Below are 19,702 nucleotides of genomic sequence, written 5' to 3' on the forward strand. Positions count from 1 at the left end.
GGGATCTTGAGACAGCTGCTGGTAGTTAAAGCTCTGATTCTTTCATGTGTTACATTGTGAAACAGTGAAAAGTGAACACTATTTAAATTAATAAAAAAATGCACAACGGACACCATATCACTAAGAAAGCCAGTAACTTTACTGATTTGTCTGCAAAATACAAATTATACCTTATTTCCAGCAGGAGAATCTTTTGAAATTTTCCCATTTTTGTTCACTACAGACAGCTGAATTAAGTCCCTTGAGATACACAGATGTAGTTTAACTTAGTTATAACATCTTGTCATCTAGTGGCGACAAAGTCCAGCTTATGCCGCTGTGAGCCTCTACTTTAAAATTCGTTGCAAATGCTTGTATGCTCCCATTTACAAGCTATTTTGTTATCACCATTATTTTATGGAAGCAAATCCCCATGAAAGAGAAGAAAAAAAGAAAAAAAAGATACAACAAACCATCTGAAGCAATCCAAGTGTAATGCCTGTGGTAACCCAGGTCTGATATTAAATACATAAAAGACTTTAGTACTGCATTTTTAATTTTTAATTTTTTAAAAAATTACTTTCTTAAATGACCTTTTCTTTAATCAAATAGAGGTATGGATCAGTCTGAGGTATGAGAAGGGAAGGTAGAAATGCAACATGTGACTATGAAAATAATCAAATGGATACTTTTGATGCAGAAAGTCTGTGGCTCAAAGCTTGGATTGCTCCACATCTTTGGTTAAAATATATTAACAAAAGCCTTTTATTACATCTACAGTCTGAAGCGTTCTAACAGACACCAGTGTTCCATCAGTCCTTCAAGAGACCTGTAGTGGCAGGAAATGAATGCCATATAACTGATGACATCACAGCAGATGGCACAAACAGGAACAGATGAAGTATGCCATGTTTAGGCAACAGCCTTTATTGAGGTTTCAAGTGGCTTTTAAAAAAATTACAAAGCGTTTACCTTCAAGGTGAAGGAAGAAGGAAAACAAACAGCTGTTAGACTACAGATAAAAGTGGGCATATAGGATTGCAAATACAATACAAAAGGACTGATGTCCTTGAAAACAGCCTATGAGTTCTATTCTTATACTAACTTTACCTGAAAAAGATCTGCGGACAACAGCTAATTTTTACACTAGTCATTAAAAATTGCTAAATTCCTCTTCTGGGAAAAATATAAGCCATTTTGTTATAAAACACAATTTCTGAGAGACACTGAAATGAACAAAGCTTTACTGTGAATGGCTCAATGCATACAATATATATGTTGTGCAGATAAAGTATATAATATAATTGTCACCAGCAATTAAACACTAACTGACAACATCTTTTAATAGAGATTAGCTTAGCTATAACAATACTTGCAGGTGCCTAGAATGCCACTTCAGGTGTTTGAACTTACAATTAAGAATGTTGCCTAAAACATCATATAGCATGGGTTAAGGTAAAGTAAATGTTAATACTCTTTCAGGGCTCTGCCCCAAGCTCCTTAAATACAAAGGAATCACACAATAAACCCAAATTACCTTTTGCAAACACAATAAATGGTAAGATACAGATAAAGGAACAAGAAAGGTAGACAGTTATAGTTTACAGAAAGTGACTTCACAATCAAAGTTGTGCTTCTTATCATTAGATCAGTTTGCAAATATGCATTATCCCCCACAATTTTGCCAGTATAAGTTAGTTGCCTTCTGCAGCAGGAACAAGAGGGCTGACTGGCATTTATTTTCATGTGATTCAGTTCTACTTGTGTTTATACAAAAAAATCACTGTCAGAGTTAATATAAATTGCCCAGGCAATACTTTTCATGCTACTTTCTGCTTAGTTACTTGCAGTAATATTATACACTGCATCTTCATTAAATGGTATCTTTCATTTTTTCATGTGTTGCTGAGGCAAATCGCAAGGTAAACTATTAATATGGCTATTCTTAATATATCAATAGACCAAATCCCCTTCCCCACTGAGAAATTTCTACTACTATACCAATGAAATTGTATTTTTTCTTGAAATGACAAGGTATATTTGTGATACATTTGCATATTTTTGACACACTAACGTTTAAAATTCTCAAAAGAGAATATGAGTAAAGGTTAATCTGAGGGTGAAGAAAGTGGTTTTTGTGTTTTAAAATTAATTATGGGCCCCATTTTACCTTTTTTTTTGTTTTGTTTTGAGTTTTTAAATTTATTTTTTGGTTTTTTTAAAACATGCGTATCTTTGTTTACCCTGCAGTTTGCTACATGAGGTAAAATGGATGCATTAGTAGCACAGCATTCTGCTTAAAGAGTTTCCAGATTATGTACTAGCCCCTGCACGGCTGAAAGTGCCTGTAAGGCAGGCTTCTGTAAAGTCATGGTAACTGAAGAGCCTATGTCCTAATGCACACTGTAGTTTGATCGTCATTCTCTACTACGGAGAGGTACACTCCATCATTGAGCAGTGCACAGCAACTGCATGTATAGGTGGAAAAAGAGTGTGTATTTCACTTCAAAGTACTTTGTGTTGACATTTTTCTGTTGCAGCTGTATTTTTCATCATAATGTCAATGTATGTCATTGAGACCTAGAATGACCCTTGAAAAAAGGAGAAATATTTCTCTTTTACTATGGCACTAACATTTTGCTTAAACACTTTTCCCCTCCAACAGAACGGTTAAACTGAAACACTTGAATATACCATTTTTTCTAATAGACAAGAGGGACAAAGAGGGACTTAAAGAAAATGACACATTCCCTCTGGTCAAGCTATCTTAGTCAAAGGAACAATATGAAGCTGGAGAAAATGTGGATGCTGTGTGCTGAAGCAAGTCCTGCTCTGGTGAAAGAAAACACACAGGGAGTGTTGCTCAACAACATGTCCACTGTGAGATGATGTGACTGCAGAGGTCCATGAGAACCAAGGACCAGTTGGCTTATATTGCCTGTGTAAAATCAACTGACTTTGAATCACACTTTAACTGATAATCTCTTGAAGAGTTTTATGTCTGTGAGAGAGGGGAGGAATCTATACAACAGGCACTTTAGTGCTGATCCCTCCGTTTTCCTCCCCCTGCTGCTTCAGCACATATTTACCTGCACTCACGTAGCTTACAGCCGTTAGAGCTGCACATCCAATTCAGATGGGCAGAATACCAACTTCATTAATGAGAAAGGGACAAGTTACGCCACTTTGTCATTTAACCCATGGAAAGCTACAAGATACGCAGTACGTTACATAATAGAAGGGCCCTTAACTTGTTACAATGCACAAAAACAGCATGAAAGAACTAATCAGTATATACAATGGATGGCAGTTCACCCAACTGATTGTAAAATGCTGTATTAAAATGATTTAAGTTGTTACACTATGGATAAAGTCTAATTGTTTACAGATCAGTCTTTCAGCAGCTGACTTTGATCTGTAGAATGTATACCCACTAAAAGAAAACGGAAAGAAAATAGTTAAATGTGCAACTGCACAAATATAATTCCCCACTATCAAGAGAACAAAATCTATTACCATAATTATTATATATATTAGAAAGCTATACACAAGCATGTTAATTTCACAGATTTTTTAAAAAGATTCTTAATATTTTATATAATTAGAAATACACATTTCAAAACCAAAACTTCTGCAAAGAGAAAACAGTTATCTTAATTAGCAAAGCATGGAGTTCCTCAAGGCTTAGGGTAGTGCTTTCTATACAGAAAGTCCTTTTTGTTTGTTTCTTCAGGACTGCTTAAAAGATTAGCAAAGCTATCAAGGAAAAAAGAACAAATTTTGGCTTAAGGGAACTACAAAAGCCACAAATGCTTTGCAAACTCTGTCTTTTTAATATGAAAATAAGCAAAATGTAATGTACATATTTTTATACTTTTATTTAATAAGTGATGCAGACCCAGAATTTTTGAAATTAAATATGTCAGCCCTCGAACTCAACATTTCTATAAGTATGGTCCTCTTGAAATGGTTTGATCCTTTTAAACTGAGTGCCATACTCTAACAAAATGCCTGCATGTTTGTGAGCATTTTCAGTATGTTAGGTGACTCAGTCTCTTTCTAGCATCAATTCACGGCCACCCAACTGCTGGATCTGTCAAAACATCTGTACATTTTCTATATGTTGCATAACAGCTGCTTTCTCTCTCAGTAAAGATCTGCCATTTCTGGCAAATGTTTTCATTTTGTCTATTTACATGTAAATAACGTTGAACCTGCAACATGACACTATCTATTGTAACATACATTTTGCAAGGGAGCACAACAGTGAAAAGAAGTTAGCCTTAAAATCTATTTTGTACAAGTGTTCTGTTGTACAACTCAAGTGCTAAGCTTATCTCAGCATTTCTGTTTATCCTTATACTGCATCACTGAGGCAAGTTAAAAGTACTTTTACAAAACAGAGTACCTGACTTTTTTTCCACACACGGCACATATAATGCATATTGACCCTTCCCGCCCCCCCCCCCCCCCATTAAGGTATAGCACACACACACTGCAAGAAAAAAAAATCCCAACTAATAGATCATAATGTTATCATGTTGCCCATCCTTCAGAGAGCCGCATGCGCTTGACAGAGGGGCTTTCCCTTTCGTCCGGCGAAGGTCTGGTGAGTCCAATGGGGGAGTGGAATTCATTCCGGTGATCTTCTCGGTCACTTCCATCGTAGGAACTGCTACAGCTGCTCAAACTGTCAACAGGAGATCTCCCCGCCTCATGGCGCGTGTGCTGTTGGTATCTCGATGGTGTGGTGGTACGATCTCTAGGAGGAGAAACAGGTTCTGACTTGATGTTGAGGCTTTGAGTAGAAGGCAGGGAGAGATTTGTACTCTGAGATAAATGAGTGCTAGTGCAAGCTCTGTAGGAGGAAAGGAAACTCAGTTACAGATGGAGGAGGCATGGAGCCCCCAGATATGCACAAACACTCACATGAAACACCACTGTAAAGGCTCGCACAGGATCAGCACATGCAGAGATCATGGGGGACTGTTGTCTGAGCAGAATTCATGAATTCCAGGAGATGACAGCACCACAACAGATGTGGTCAGCTTTAGGGGGACAAGCCCTCAGTTTGGAGAGAGGTCTTGCTCTCAATCTCCCATCTCTCCTTTTTTTAAGATCAAGTGTCATCAAAATTTAGGAAGGTGAGCCTTTGCATTGTTGGAACCACCTTCAGGTTTCTGTATAACAAATGTGTGTGTGTACGCATGGGCTGAGATGGAAAGCATGGGCTTTCTGCTGGGTTTAATCCAATTAATTTGAATGCACGCAACTATTTTTATTGTGGTTTGTTTTGACATGTGACTTCAGATACAAAACAGAAACAAAAAAAATCTGGTCTGGTAATTTTTATGCTTTTCAGAATAAAGTTGAAATTAGTAGTCCTAACATTGACATCAACAAAATAGCATAGGCAGGCAAGGATTTAGATATGATTTTAGGGTTTAAATCCATAAATCCATGATTCAATCCAGAATGCATTTGGATAAACTACAAAAGCGAACCTGAGGAATAGTAGAAGATGACACAGGACTACACCGTTTGCCCAGAGGAAAGCCAAGCTTGAAGGATGCTACTAGCAGACAGACTGCTATTCTGAAACTTATTCAAAGGTAAGCTGTGTAAGTATTCTAAGTTTTTCTCTTTTTTTTTTCTTCCTTTTTTGTGCATTTTTTTGGCAGGTAGTGGCAGAGAAAAGATGACACAGGCAGGGAGAAGAGTGAATACTGAGAACACACTTTATAGGAGAAATGAGATTACTTTCATCTGCACAATATTTTGTACAGAAGCACCACCTCCTGGCAAAACCTGACTTTTCATTATTAAAACAGAATTTCCAACATGCAGTTCCCATTATGTTCCACTTCAGGGACCATTTGCTAGGCTGAAGTTAGTGTCTTATCCAAGAAACAGAATTTCAAGGTTTCTATTAATGAGTATTTATTTATACAGGGTAGGAAGGCAGTAAGGATAACACTTGACTTCACAAGATTTTAAACCTAAAGGGATATGCAGGCATTTTTAATGCAAAAAAGTGTAACATTGGGATTTGGAAGGAATTTCTAAGAATATAAAAGACACAGGTAAGTTTAGTGTAGACTTTTAACATTACTGAAATACTCTCCCTAGGGTGTCATCGGCTGAGAGCTGAATAATATTTAAACAACATTTACTACTACTTTGATGATTTTTTTTTTCTTCTGACAGATTTAAAATAAAACTGTATGGCTTCAATATTTAATAATATACTCTGATTTTAGCAGGAATTGCTGCAGTGTTTAAAAATGAATGGATCTTGTTAGAAAACAAAAAGCATGTTCTACCTCCAATATTTTCATCAATCCTTCCTTCCTGACAAATTTGTCAAATCTGCAATGAGCCCTTTCCTAAGTTACAGAGTTCATAAGTAATAGCCTTCACAATAAAAAAATGTAAGCCTTTCCTTTTTTCAAAGAGGATATTTTCCTTGCATTGCTTCTATAAATATTAAATTAACACATATAAGAAACTGTAAATATAAGACTTTGCCAGTCCAACATAGTGAAATATTCCAATATTCCAGTCCTCCTGAAAATGTGTTAAAAACAGTCGAAAGAGAATCAAATATACATTTCTGTCCTTTTTTTTTTTTTTTGCTTTTCATTTCCAGTAACTTTATTTTTGTGTTGCTTAGGCGGTTCTAGGACTTCACCTGAGTAAACAGTTTGTCAGTTTAGTATGATAAGATTACATATGATTTTACATGCCAAGCTTATACCTAAACTTGAAAGTTCTATAATAAATGATGGTGGAGCCTAGAGAATTGATTTTAGAAGTGTTTGATTTGAGCAAATGACATCCACTTTGCAAAGCTTGGGATAATTACAAAAGATAAAAATAGACAAAAATAACCATATTCAGTCAAATTTGTTCACATGGAACATACTGGCATTCTATTGTGTGGCAGCATCCGAAGGAACAAATCTACAGGGATAAACTGAATTTCCATAATACAGAGCCGGTACTGCTGTACTGGAATGTTGCCTTTTTAATAATGCTTCAAAAGTGAGTATGAGAATGCATCTCTACAGACTTTTCTACAGATTCCTTGCGATTCAGCAGCGGTATTACATAATAACCTAGCATAAAAATTAATGGCAGTTTTATAAATCCTTCAGGTTTATTTGAATTTTGAACCATCTTTTTTTGTGTTTTTTGGTACATTTATAAAAGGATAAGAAATAATTTTGTTAGGTCAAGACTGAATTTCTGAATTTGAAAACAATATTAAAACAATATAAATATATCGTTGCACTTATTTTGATACATCTCTTTTTCTTTATAAATATAGCCTTTTGCTGCTGAAAGTATTTCTGAAATTTAATATATTTTTATTTGATTATAATTTGCAATTCTTCATTAACATTTTCTGAAACATTTTTATGAGCAGCTTATCTGCTTGGGAAATGTACTGTTACATACCTGTGAATGGTGAAATAATAGGTATTTAGGTGCAATCTTTATATTCTAAACAAAGGATTGACTACTATTTAGAATGGAAGGTGCACAGTAAGAAATGAGAATTCTGTCTGCTGCAAAATGATTTAATTTTGTGTATAAGTATATGTGCGTGTAGAAACAGCTGTTTTCACTTGAATGTATCAATGTATATTTTACACTGTTGCTTCATAAAATTATCTGAATTGGTCCCAAGCATGTCCTATTGTAATAATTTCAAACCTTCACTAAATTCCCTGGTAAACAAACAGGTTTGGGATATAGAAACCCTACTGAGAAACTAAAGAAAATTATTCAAAGGTTTGTGTACAATTACATGCACTGAATAAGTGTTGGGCAGTCCACTTATGCAGACATTATCACCTTTTTCCACATATTGGATGAAAACATTTCATTTTATGGAGACAGTGAAGAAAATTAGTATCTTAACTTGGCACACCAGTCCCTCCTGAGGCCAGTGTAGTTAAAATTTGGTTTTTATTCAGATTATGATGGCCACATGGAGAAATGCTCCTTCCTATCTGGTTTCCACACAGAACATCTACACAGCTCTGCTGTATGAGAAGTGGGGGAGCAAGACATTGCCATGAGCTAGGGATGATGACACCTCTGTGTGCAGCTCCTTCTGTCTGATTCTCCAAATGGTATTGAAGCTCAGCATGCACAGGTAGAAGTGCAGGTCTGAGTAAGTGATGAGTGAGGACATGAATACTGACCATGTAGATTTTTGTAGAGGGAGAAAGTGGTCTATTGAAGGAAGGGACCCTCATGCACCTTTTCTTTTACACCCACTTTCCTAAATCAGCTTACTGCCTCACTTTATAGAATTTCCCCCAATAAAATCATGTAAAGAACCATTGAAAATTCATGGTTATGTGCTAATTTTCATCTAGGAGAAGATATTTTTGACTTAGTAACAATTCAACTTCTTCCCTCTGCTCTATTTTTTTTTTTAGGTAAAAGCTAAGAGGGATTAAGGTCTTTTTTTATACTTTTCTGATCACTGTAAAAGCAGAATACGAATTTCTGTGTCAAGACATTTTGTATAGTTCTCACATGATAAGTTACACTTTTTAAACAGGATTTAAAAAAATAGCAGGAAGCTGAGTTATTAAAACATCTTGTAATAGTGGCGTAAGAAAAATAGGCTCAATCTGAAATACAGAAGGTTTTAATTCAAAACAAGGAAACTGGCAGAACTGATACAAATTCATTAAACATGATGTACCTGTTTCCAAATTTTTCAGGAAAAATAGTTTAATGGAGAATATGTATAGCTATAGTTGTCATCTAATAAAAAATAATTGTAGCTAAGTAATAATCTTTCTATATAAGGGTCACAGAACAAGTCAGCATTATCCATGAATTGGGACAACTTTTTATTCATATAGGTAGAAGTTTGTAGAAACTTCTCTTATATAAATAATTATCTATACTGAAGCACCTTCAGATTAAATGTTGTTTCTCTCCCTGCATTCATATTTTAGGAAAGTAAAAACTTCACCTGTGGATGTTACTTTTAGATGAAAAGATTGTCTCTTAGGCTAGGAAATGTGGATGCAAGAGAACATATTCCACACTATGGATTTGTGCATAAAGTATTTTGATAATTTATTATGATGTTTGGAAAGGACTTTAGTTTTGGTTATCAGCAGTTAACTTCTAGTAGTCTTTTTAGTACATGTTCAATAAGGAGAAAGGGACTTCGATGTACTGTTCAGGCCAAATCACAAAGCTTTGGAAGGACTGATTTTCAGCAGAATTTTTGTATGGATTTTTTCCAGATGTAGATGCATTAAAAGACCATGAAAATACTATTCTTTTTTTTAACTAAAAAGTTAAAAAGTTTGGTTTCTTTCAATGTCTCGATCATATCTAAACAGCTTCTACATGTCTAAACAGGCTCTACATTGTTGTGCTGTTCACCAGGCTTGGCAGAAGGCCAAAAGCTGCACAGACAGGGAAAGTGAACTACTCCCACGTCCTCATGTATTTGCCCTTGAGTCCATCAGCACTAGTGCGGCTCCTAATTGCACAGTCAACTTCAAGAACTAAGGGCTTGGTTGCAGAGATCTCCGATTACCTTCAAGATGGTTCTGACAGTGCTACTCAAATTGCTGAGGACTTATCTGGAGCAAGATAATGCATCTAATCCTGTCTTAATTCTACTATTAATCACATTCTTGTCATTACATCTTGCCAAGCAGAGCTGATTTTCACCTTTAGACTTTGTTGAAAAACAAAACCTGAAGGAGACCTGGAGTGTGTCTTCCATTACACTGTTTTCTCACAGGTCTTTATAGCCTACTGTTGGCAACAAGCATCTCACTGCCAAACCTTTTCAGTATATGATCCCACTAAGCACTGAGATTTATGTTGTCGAAACATTTCTGGATGTGTCTTCTCAAGTATGTGAAGATGTCTGTAATTTTGTTTCATTTTAAAAATCTTTTTGCAAATTCTAAATCATGTTGATATACACTGGATATGTTCTACAGAATTTCAAGTTTTTCAAGTAATTCAAAAGTTAGAACAGATGCTCTTTCCTGTAGAACTCAGTGAATATAATTTTCTGCAGTGATAGAAGACTTCTCAAGAACCATCTCTGAAGCAGCTTTCATAGCTGAATTCACTTACAAATGACTGAAAGAGTAATAAGAGTAGCAACTCAGAATGTATTCCACAGCCACAGACATTACACTTTGATATTGATATGAATCAGAAACAGATCACAATGCGTGACAAATCTGAAAAGGCATGTAGTTTAGGAGTTAATTTATACCTTTATTTTTGCTAACCAAATAGCATTATTACATTCCTTGGTATAGTACCAATTATTTTTACAGTGATACCTAACGTGAGCTTTCAATTTATTTGAGAATTCATTATTTTAGTTGTACAGGAAGTCTGAATGCTGACCCAGAAGTAGTGCAAACTCATAAAGGAAAGTATAAGAGATAGATATTAAGACTTTTTTTCTAGCACAAGTATTTCAGTTGTATGTTTTTATGACATTTGCATCTATATATACTTATTTATACAGAAATGAGGTTTAAAAAATTTGTTCCTTTGAAACATTTGTATAGCTCTCCTTAAAACCCCAAATTATCAACATGGTAAAAACATTAAAATAAGTTACAAAAAATGTTCGGATAAAGTAGAAGGAGAATTTTGAAGTTTAAGGTGCATTTAGAGTATTAAATTGTTCCGCACTATGGCAACAATTTCTTTCAAAGAAAGAAAGTGTATATGTGGAAGACCTCTTTCACAAAAAAGGTTTTCCTTTCAAATATATATGGATTCATTTTTTTCCTCATGAATACACTTCTGCTGTTTTCAGCTTTTATTTTTATAAATAAATTTATTTTTATAAACCTTTTAAAATTCCAACATGTCTACGCTATTGTGCCACACCAGTGCATGCCTATGGTCTTACTCAATAGAAATTGTAGATATCAAAATATTTGAAAATCATACACCTGTTCACTTAAATGAGCCCAAGAGGTTACTTGTTCAGGTGATTTCCCTGTGTAAATTTTCACACTTCTAAAGATCCTGAGGTGATTGAGCACTATGTTTCTCTGAAACTTGAATAAATATTGTAAAATTAGCCACTAGAGGGCAGGAATACATGTACTCCTCAGCACAGGCACATCACAGTGAGTTGTGTAGGCTTACATTTCTTTGGCTTAATCATGCTATTTTCTCATAAAAATAATCTCCAAATAAATGAAACTTGAATTTCAGAGCTGAGCAGAAGGGAGTACGTGATTATTATATAATGTTTAGGCTTAATCTCAGGTCAATTAATTATGTAATCTTACTTCATTAAAATATCTAAAAAATTTTCTTACTGTAAATGTTTGTGCAACAGTAACTGGAAATTAAAAGCATAAATAAAAAGTATAGCATCAGTACAATATAGGTGTTTGATTTTAATAGTAAAATAAAATCTATTTAAATAAATAAAAATTAAAACATAAACATTACACTACTGAGAACATGCCACAAAAACAAAATATTTCATTGCAACTCCCTAGCAAACTTTCCATGAATTACATTGTTCCAGTTTTGCAAAATCTAGTTTTTATACACAGTAGATGTGTTCTGGTATGTTACCTTGACATATTTCACATTTGGAATTACTGGGGAGACTGAAGTCACTGTAGGACAGTAAAATAAAGAAAGCACTGCTTACCCCAATTGACTGAGGGCAGATGGTGGCATGTTATGTAGGTGTTGCTGTTGCCAGCCAGTCACAGAACCGAGATGAAGAGCACTGGCTGTATTAAAACCAGTGAGAGATGATATATCTGCACTACTCAGAGAATATTCTAGATTTGAAAACAGAAAGACAATAATTAAGAGAGAATTAAAGAGGAAGCAATTAAACAACAACTAGCCTAGTAATTTTCTTGTCACTTTGTAAGCCATTTAATTTTAATTACACCAATCACATTAAGTTGCAGGAGAAAAAGTAAATCTTCCTCTTCCCTCAACTCATTAACTTGAGAGCAAATAACGCACTAATAATTATTCTGTAATCTAGCAGCGTTTTACTGGGTCTGGCAGATCTAAAGCATTCTTAACCTGTAAATTCACCATAACTACAAAAGGACTGTCAGAAAGACTTGAAAAATACAACATTTTGGTTACAGTCTTCCTTGCAGAAGTCTGCAGGCAGTCTGCTTCTGAACAATATGTGTGTTCTAAACATGTGCTGGATCTATATCACTGTGTGCACTCTGAACAGCAGCAATACACAACAGGAACTGCAAAGACGCCTTGAGGCTTGACTTCTGCACCCTCCCAGGTAGGAAGCTGTGAGAGCCAACAGAGTTACTGAACTCTGGTTGGAGATAGTGAAGCTGCTTATTTCCACTACCTCATGGCTTTAGCATGATGCACTCAACTGCATGAAATTATATCCAAGGAAGACTAAACTGTTAACTACTTTAAGGTTGTTGGGGGGTTTTTTTGTGTTTTTTTGTGGGGGGCCTTTTCTTTTAAATTTTAATTAAAGCCAATGAAATAAAGCTACCAAATCAGTTTTACTTCAAGCAAATCAGCTAACTTTGAAACAGATACATCTGAAGTTAATGACAGGTAGAGAATAAGCAAATGTAGCGTAAAGGCATAACAGTTATGAATTTTTCAGTTTCTCCCAAAATACATTAGCTAATTCATTAATACTGAGATAGACACTTATCAGCACTTTACTCCCTTCCCCATCCTTTGCATCTTTCACCAATACTCACCAGTGCCATATGTTGTTGAGATGGCTGATGGGTATCCTCCCATCCCTTGCCCTGGTAGAGTAGGAGTTGCTACGGAAACCACTGGTGTAGCCAATGACTGAGCAGACTGGGAGTTATTTATCCTTTGATTCTTTTAAAGTAAGTAAAATAAACATATTATTGACCAGTTTAAAGTCAGTTGATTGTATTTGCTTTTTGGAAATGTTTTGTGCATGAGAAATACAGGCTATTACAAATTCCTAGAAATTAATCATTTAACATGTAGCTTTGATGAACTCTGCCAACCCTATAATTTACAAGCTTTCAAGAGACCAGTTGTCACCATAGTAACCCATTACATCAGTATCTCCTAGGTAACTGAACTAGTAAGATTGCTTTTGTTGTGGGTAGAAGAACAGATCATGTGTAAAACTAATGAAATACATGAGCTTGATTACCATTGTTTTCCTTTTTGCTCATATAGAAAAAAAAAAACCTACCACAAAAAACAATGAAACCTAAAAAGCAATGGAAAACCCCCAAACCCAGTTCTGCTGGGTTTTGAAAGTGAGGTGCACCCCCAGAGTGCTGAACTCCAATCTCTTACCAGGGGATGGAGCTGTGACTACGTTATTGTGCAGTAAAAAAACTCTTCAAGGCTGTTAGATTGCACGCAGTTACACACTTATCTTTAACTCCAGGGCACTAGGTGTTGCACTGTAAGAATTAAACTAGAGAACTCTAATTATGTGAATGGCAGGAAAAAAGGGCTAGAGAGCCACCAAAAAAGGTGGCTGTCATAAGGCTATGCCATCTTGAACAACATAAGTTTACATGCTCTACATGCATCACCAAAAAAACAGCTTAATTCTAGCATGCTTAGTTTGAGTATGTGCAACAAGTGCATCTGGTCTTCTATCTCTATATTTAAAAAATTGCCATGACCTTTTTGTTCACAACATAGTTATTTTCGATTTTATTTCAACCAAAACTTTACCTACATAATAAGAATAACTGGTTTTATTTTCTTTGTTATTAAGATGAACATCATTACCACTTACCAGAAGCAGATCAACATCCTCAGACTGATTGCATAGGAAAGGAGTGTTAAAAATTAGTAAATATAAATATTTACCAGGAGGCAGGTTTTAGCTTAGAAAATATTTTCATATCATAGGGGCAGCAAATAAACACCTTCTGAGGGTATCCTGGAAAAAATACACCTCATAGATCTCTTTTTTCTCCTCCTTCTAATGGACTGTTTGACTCAATTGTACGAACAACCTATCCAGTTTTCAGCACAAGACTTTCTTCAAGAATTCATTTGTCTCCACAGTCCCATTGTTTGCAGATTGTCATGCTGTACCTAACCCCTCACAGAGTCCCTTGGAAAATATAATTTTTTAGGGGCTTGGAATAAATAATTTGATGCAGACAGCTTGTCACTGCCATGATCATCTTTGAGTATTGCCCTGTAGGACTATTTGTCACTTTATGACTTAGGAGATAGCATCACATTTATGGACAGTTTTAGTTTGATGATTAATTTATTTTGCATCAAGCTGAAGAAGCAAACTTGGAAGTTGTTTTAATAATGTTTTTTATAAAACAGAAAAGTGCATCGCTTAAATGACTACATTTTAAAATTAAGTTCACTTTTAATGTTAAATCACTCAAAACAGCTTTACTTGGAAACACTGACAAACTTTTGAAAAGTAAGTGCAAGACACGAACACAATACGTTCCCAATTCAGCCTTCTAGCATAGTATATTGCCTAAATTTTACTAGTCCTGGCAGGAGAAACAGAAATTTCAAATTCCTTTTTCTCTTCCTCTGTCTATTTACTACCTCTTATCATTACAAAATTTGGATCTCACAGCGATAGAGCTCAAATTAATTTATTACTGTTAATACGCCATCTGCTAAGAGTCTGTGTGGCTAAATATTTAAGAAAAACGTTATAGTTAGAGATGCTCAGGGTTTAATTTAGCCTTTATAACAGCCTCAGGAAAGTACTGGGAGAGAGACTGCAGAAGGTGAGGCTGTGCACAGTTAGGACACAGTTCCTATTTTGCAACTCAACAGACAAAAAGTAGGAAGTAAATAAGACTTCAAAAAAACAACCAAAAACAATCAAAGAGGCTCAGCCTACCTCCTCAGCTTGGTGTCAAGCCCTAGTTAGAAAAACCAAACAATCAAGAATTTAGTTTCCTGAGCCAGCCTTGACATTACTAGATAACTCTTATCTGAAGTAGATAAAAAGAAGAGCTTTGAAAATGCATTACCACTGATGGCATGTTACTCTTGCTGCCTGGTGGAATAAGCACACGGAGGTCTGGTTTACGGTTGCTCATTCCCAAATTCATTGGAGGTGGAGATTTTGCTTGCATATTCTTGTTCAAGTTGCCAGGTGAGACCAGCAGACCTGGTGAGTTGCGGGGGTTTCCATATCCATTTCCTGTTAAGATAAAAACAAGAGGGAAAAAAAAGAGAGAGACAAGTCTAATGAAGTAGACTGTATCTTTTAAGCCCTTCTAAAACTGTGAAATCAAAAACTCAGGGTAGATATCTGTGTCATGAATCTTAATAGGAAAATACAACATGTGCTATATTTGGAACAACTGGTCCAACGGCAGCTGACAATCTCTGTGATGTCCGAAATTAACTTGATTATACAATTTTGTTTACAGCACTGTGGTATATAGCACAATATACTGTGCCCTTGTAGCAGCCAACGTCTGACAAGAGTCAGGAAAGTCAGATAATTTAAGGGCATAAAAACTGTCAAAGCTATTTCATATTTTCTTGACATCTATAGAAGATTGTGCCTTTTGTGATTCAGCCCTTTGCAGGTCATGATTTTTTTTTTTTGCTTTTAAACAAAGGATGCGTATAGCAAGGCTATAACTTCCACAGAAGGATTCATAAGCTCTATTGGCTCTTATTCACTACACTTCTTGGACCTAGTTCTGTAAACACTAAAATCAATGGAAGCAACATCATAAGATTATTGGAAACCACCACCATATCTTTCATCATGTTCTCTCTTATGCAGGGCCCAGGAACAATTCTGACAAGCAAATGTTTCCTTTATCTTTTTTAGAAAAGGATATTCTCTCAACTCATTGCATTGCCAACTATGGGTCCATAAAGTTAATGACCTGTTAATTCCACGATTTCATTCACTGATTTCACCTCTTACCCACATAAAATCTAGGGAAAAGGTGACTTTTTAGGGTAGCCTTGAAATTCTGTCTACACAATCTCAGGAGAGGTACAGAAACTGCACAGACATAGAGAGGGAATAGCATGAAAATTAGTATGGAAAGAGAAAACTTTTACCTCAGGTAAATACCAAAGAAACAAATGCTATGGAAGACTTTCTTTTCTGAGCACAGCTTTTGTTCATGAGCTGCAACACACAGCCTAGAATTTGTGTGAGAAGATAAACTAGTCAGTCAGTGAGGCAGAGCCCTCTGGGTCAGAAACACTGGAACTCCAAATTTCCTTTGTTTTCCCAAAGTCAGTGAAGACCACAGTATCTCACCCTATCCTCCCCAGTGTGAAATGGTGTTTACAGCTCTAAAGAACAAAAATAGATTATGGAACTAAATTTGATAATGTCTATAAGGTGGGCATAAAAATGACAGTACATATCAGCAATTTGCTCCTCTGTTTGGGATAATGATGTGTGTCTGAGCTTGACTAAGATTTTCAAGATTTTCAAGATTTTTAATCCTCAAGCACATCAGCCACTTGTATTTACCAAATTAAAAAAATCAATGGAAATAAAATTTGTGAAAGCCTATTAAATATAAAAACACCACTTCAAGTTTTGGAAGACCATGAACTGTGAACACTAGTATTATGGCAAAAGAAAATTATCAAAAACTGCTTGAATTCTGTACTTGTCAGGTACCTTCAGTAGCTAGTCTGATGTGGTTTGTTTTTTCTCATAATTTCTATTATCATGATCTCTAAGCCTCTGCAATATTTTGAAAATTTAAGAGCACTCAGATCACTACTAATATTCTGTATTAAAATGACTTTGGAGATTTTGGACTAAAATATTTTTCATAGTTAATCTTGTTGTTTATTTCTTTAATAGTATCATCCAGTAAGGAAACAAAATGAGTTCTGAAATGTATTTTAGACTTTCCAAGCAAATTCAGCTGAGTGCTTTCAAAGGCTTTTCATTTTGTACCAGTAGATTTTTTTTCTCAAAACGAACAATTGTCCTCAACATAAATGTGCTATCTATTATGCTCTCATTAATGCTATGTGTTGTTACACGTGGTGAAATTAGAATATTTTGTGTATATTTTGAATATACAACAATATTTTCTACCAGAAACCACACTGCATTTTAAAGAAGTTAATCTTTTACAAACTGAATACTGAAAATTGAGACAACAGAAGAAACTGAAGCAGTTGTAGGGTTTCTCTGGTGTCAGGAGGTATTTTACCAGCAGGATGTAAAACTGTAAGTGAAATCTGTCATATGACAAGGATTTGCTCAGAAAGTGGCAATGGAACTGTTTGAAGCAGCACTGAGGTTTCTTCAATTCTACAATATAGGACCTATAATATATAGCAAAATGGATTCCACTGTACTCTACATATTTCTAGTTGTGATTTTTAGAGAATAAATCTCCTTACAAGAAAGAACTCCCATTTTCTACATAAGATTTACTTAATATTATATACTATTAAGAAAGTGCTTAGGGGAAAGCTTATCTATAAAGCTTTATTCTTCAGAAACATTCATCTGACCTTTACTGATGTGAAATAGTTTGAACAGTAATTACATTTATATTTTAAAAACATCAAATTCTTTTAAAGAGCTACTGCAATAATTTCTTTACCAGCAGATTTCTGCTATTCATGGCATATTATGCCTTTTAGCATTTTGAAGCCATATAATAACAGTTTCTCTTTCCAGTCACCAAAAACTTATGCTTTTGGTTTAGTGAGGATTCAGGAATGTAAGACTGTGGATCTTAAACCAATAATACAGAAACCCATCATTTGGAAATCAGTGAAGAATGCATGCATGTGATAAAAAGATAAGAAGAGTTTGCATGTAAACCAGTCATTTAAACAGTACCCGGTTAATTCAAGAGGGCTGTGGCCTGCTCTAAGGCAGCTCTCCCACCTTCAGATAAATCCACCAAAGAGAATGGCCTCATTTACATTCAGAGCCAAAAAAAAAGCGTAAGACTTCTAATGTACAAATTAAATCTTCTTTCATTGCTATACTTTAAAATTGCACTCTGCCTGGGCAATTATCAATTTAGATGTGACCATAGGCAGAATATCTCATTCTGCTATCCACCTGAAAGCACATAAATTATATGTCATATATGAATGGATTTCCTGATTATAGATCATAAGAAAATGAAAACCAGGATGGATTTTAAAGCAAGTTGGCTTTACATTTTTATTTGATTAAAAGCCTTTTTTTTAATGGAATAGAACATTTTAAACATTACAAATGCATTCTATAAGGCATAATGAAAACAGTGAAAATAGAAACAGTGGATGCACAAATTTTAAAGGGCGTATGTCAGAATTTGTAAATCTATGGCATTTTTCAATTGACAAATTTTCAGAAAAAAATATTTTTCCTTGTATTGTTTGTTACACTGACTTGTAAGAGTAAAAATATTTTATGCAGAAAAGAGCTTATTTCTAGACAAGCTAGTGGAGCAGCACATGCCATGAAATTCAGTGCCAGACTTTGTATTTGGACTATTGGTAGAATGTAAAGACAAATGCTTTTTGAGCACAGAACACTCCTCTTGGACATACTCTCATATTTTGCATTTAGGCACAAGTGCCATTGACTGTAGAATGAATTCCGTCCAAGTACAAACTGCATGATTAACCTCTTTAATTTCACTTTTCAAAAAACTCAGAAAAGTTATTTTTGTGCACTGATAGATACTCAATCAAGAATAATTATTAAGAAAATCCATTTAATAATGAAAAAAACGACATTTTTAACTGAGCTACAAATTCCTGTAATACTGTCTTAAGCATTTTAATTTTAAATTTTAAAATTTTAAGGATACCAGAAGGGCACAAGCTTAATCAGGACAGAATAGAGAGCAAAGCTTACTTCTCTCCTTTCATCCCCTATTAGTAACACTAATACATTTAAAGTTGATGGTCATTGATGTTTACAGGGGTTGCAAAGTGGCTGCAATTCTTAATATTCTCAGAGTTAGGACAATAAATCTATACTGAGCAATTAAGCCAGGAAACTTTCCACATGTTAAGGCAACACAAATGACAAAAGAGTAACTCTTTTCCTTATCTCTCAACATTCTTGAACATAGTTTTAATAATTCTAAGTCTTGAAGTCTTGAAAAATTTGAAAATTTTAGGACTTTCTTGAACATATGAAACTGTCATGTTCCTACTTGTTCCTTTTTTTCCCCCCTTTTTTTGTGATTTCAAAGATATAGAGATATACTGAATGAAAAATCCTCTATGGTAGTCTGTGAAGAACTAAATTGGAAGAAAGAACAAGATACACAAATTGTATGTCCTTTATTTGATCTCTCATTTGTTTATTCTAGTGTTTTTCACTGATATTGGCTGAGAATTTACAAGATCCTTAGGAACCTGAGATTAATTTTAACGCAAAATGAACTTTCAAATTCTTGAAGGATTTTTAATAAATACTAATGCTCATTTCAAGTTTCCAATAAGTGTATGATTTTACTTGCGAAAACTTTCTTATTTCTTCCAAGATGCATATATACATTTGATTTCATGGAGGATTCCTACTTCCTATTTAGTTATACTAAATGCATATGTCACATATATGACATTTTGACTGATCACCAAGCATCTCAAAAATAATTTTAAATACAGAATTATATATATAAACATGAGAGCAAAGTATTCTGCAAATTATCTCTACTTCAAAATATATGCATATGTATGAAAGAATCAATAAAAATTTTGCCAAATTTGTATC

General features: G+C 34.8%; 1 protein-coding gene across 5 annotated transcripts in view; it reads right to left on the bottom strand.

Annotated features, from left to right (window-relative positions):
* Nucleotides 1–207: 207 nt before the first annotated feature.
* The window catches only part of MEF2C (myocyte enhancer factor 2C), a 121,434-nt gene continuing 101,939 nt past the window's right edge, over nucleotides 208–19,702 (bottom strand). For 3 of the 5 annotated variants that reach the window (XM_058824196.1, XM_058824195.1, XM_058824200.1), the window contains 5 exons: nucleotides 15,000–15,172; nucleotides 13,775–13,798; nucleotides 12,735–12,864; nucleotides 11,675–11,810; nucleotides 208–4,837 (listed from right to left, as the gene is read on the bottom strand). In XM_058824196.1, the coding sequence (XP_058680179.1) occupies nucleotides 4,516–4,837; nucleotides 11,675–11,810; nucleotides 12,735–12,864; nucleotides 13,775–13,798; nucleotides 15,000–15,172 (785 nt within the window). In that variant the 3' untranslated portion in view covers nucleotides 208–4,515. The remainder of the gene's footprint in view (nucleotides 4,838–11,674; nucleotides 11,811–12,734; nucleotides 12,865–13,774; nucleotides 13,799–14,999; nucleotides 15,173–19,702) is intronic. The other 2 variants (XM_058824199.1, XM_058824198.1) reach the window with 2 other exon arrangements.

The sequence above is a fragment of the Ammospiza caudacuta genome, chromosome Z (assembly GCF_027887145.1).
Source record: "Ammospiza caudacuta isolate bAmmCau1 chromosome Z, bAmmCau1.pri, whole genome shotgun sequence".
NCBI classification, from domain to species: domain Eukaryota; kingdom Metazoa; phylum Chordata; class Aves; order Passeriformes; family Passerellidae; genus Ammospiza; species Ammospiza caudacuta.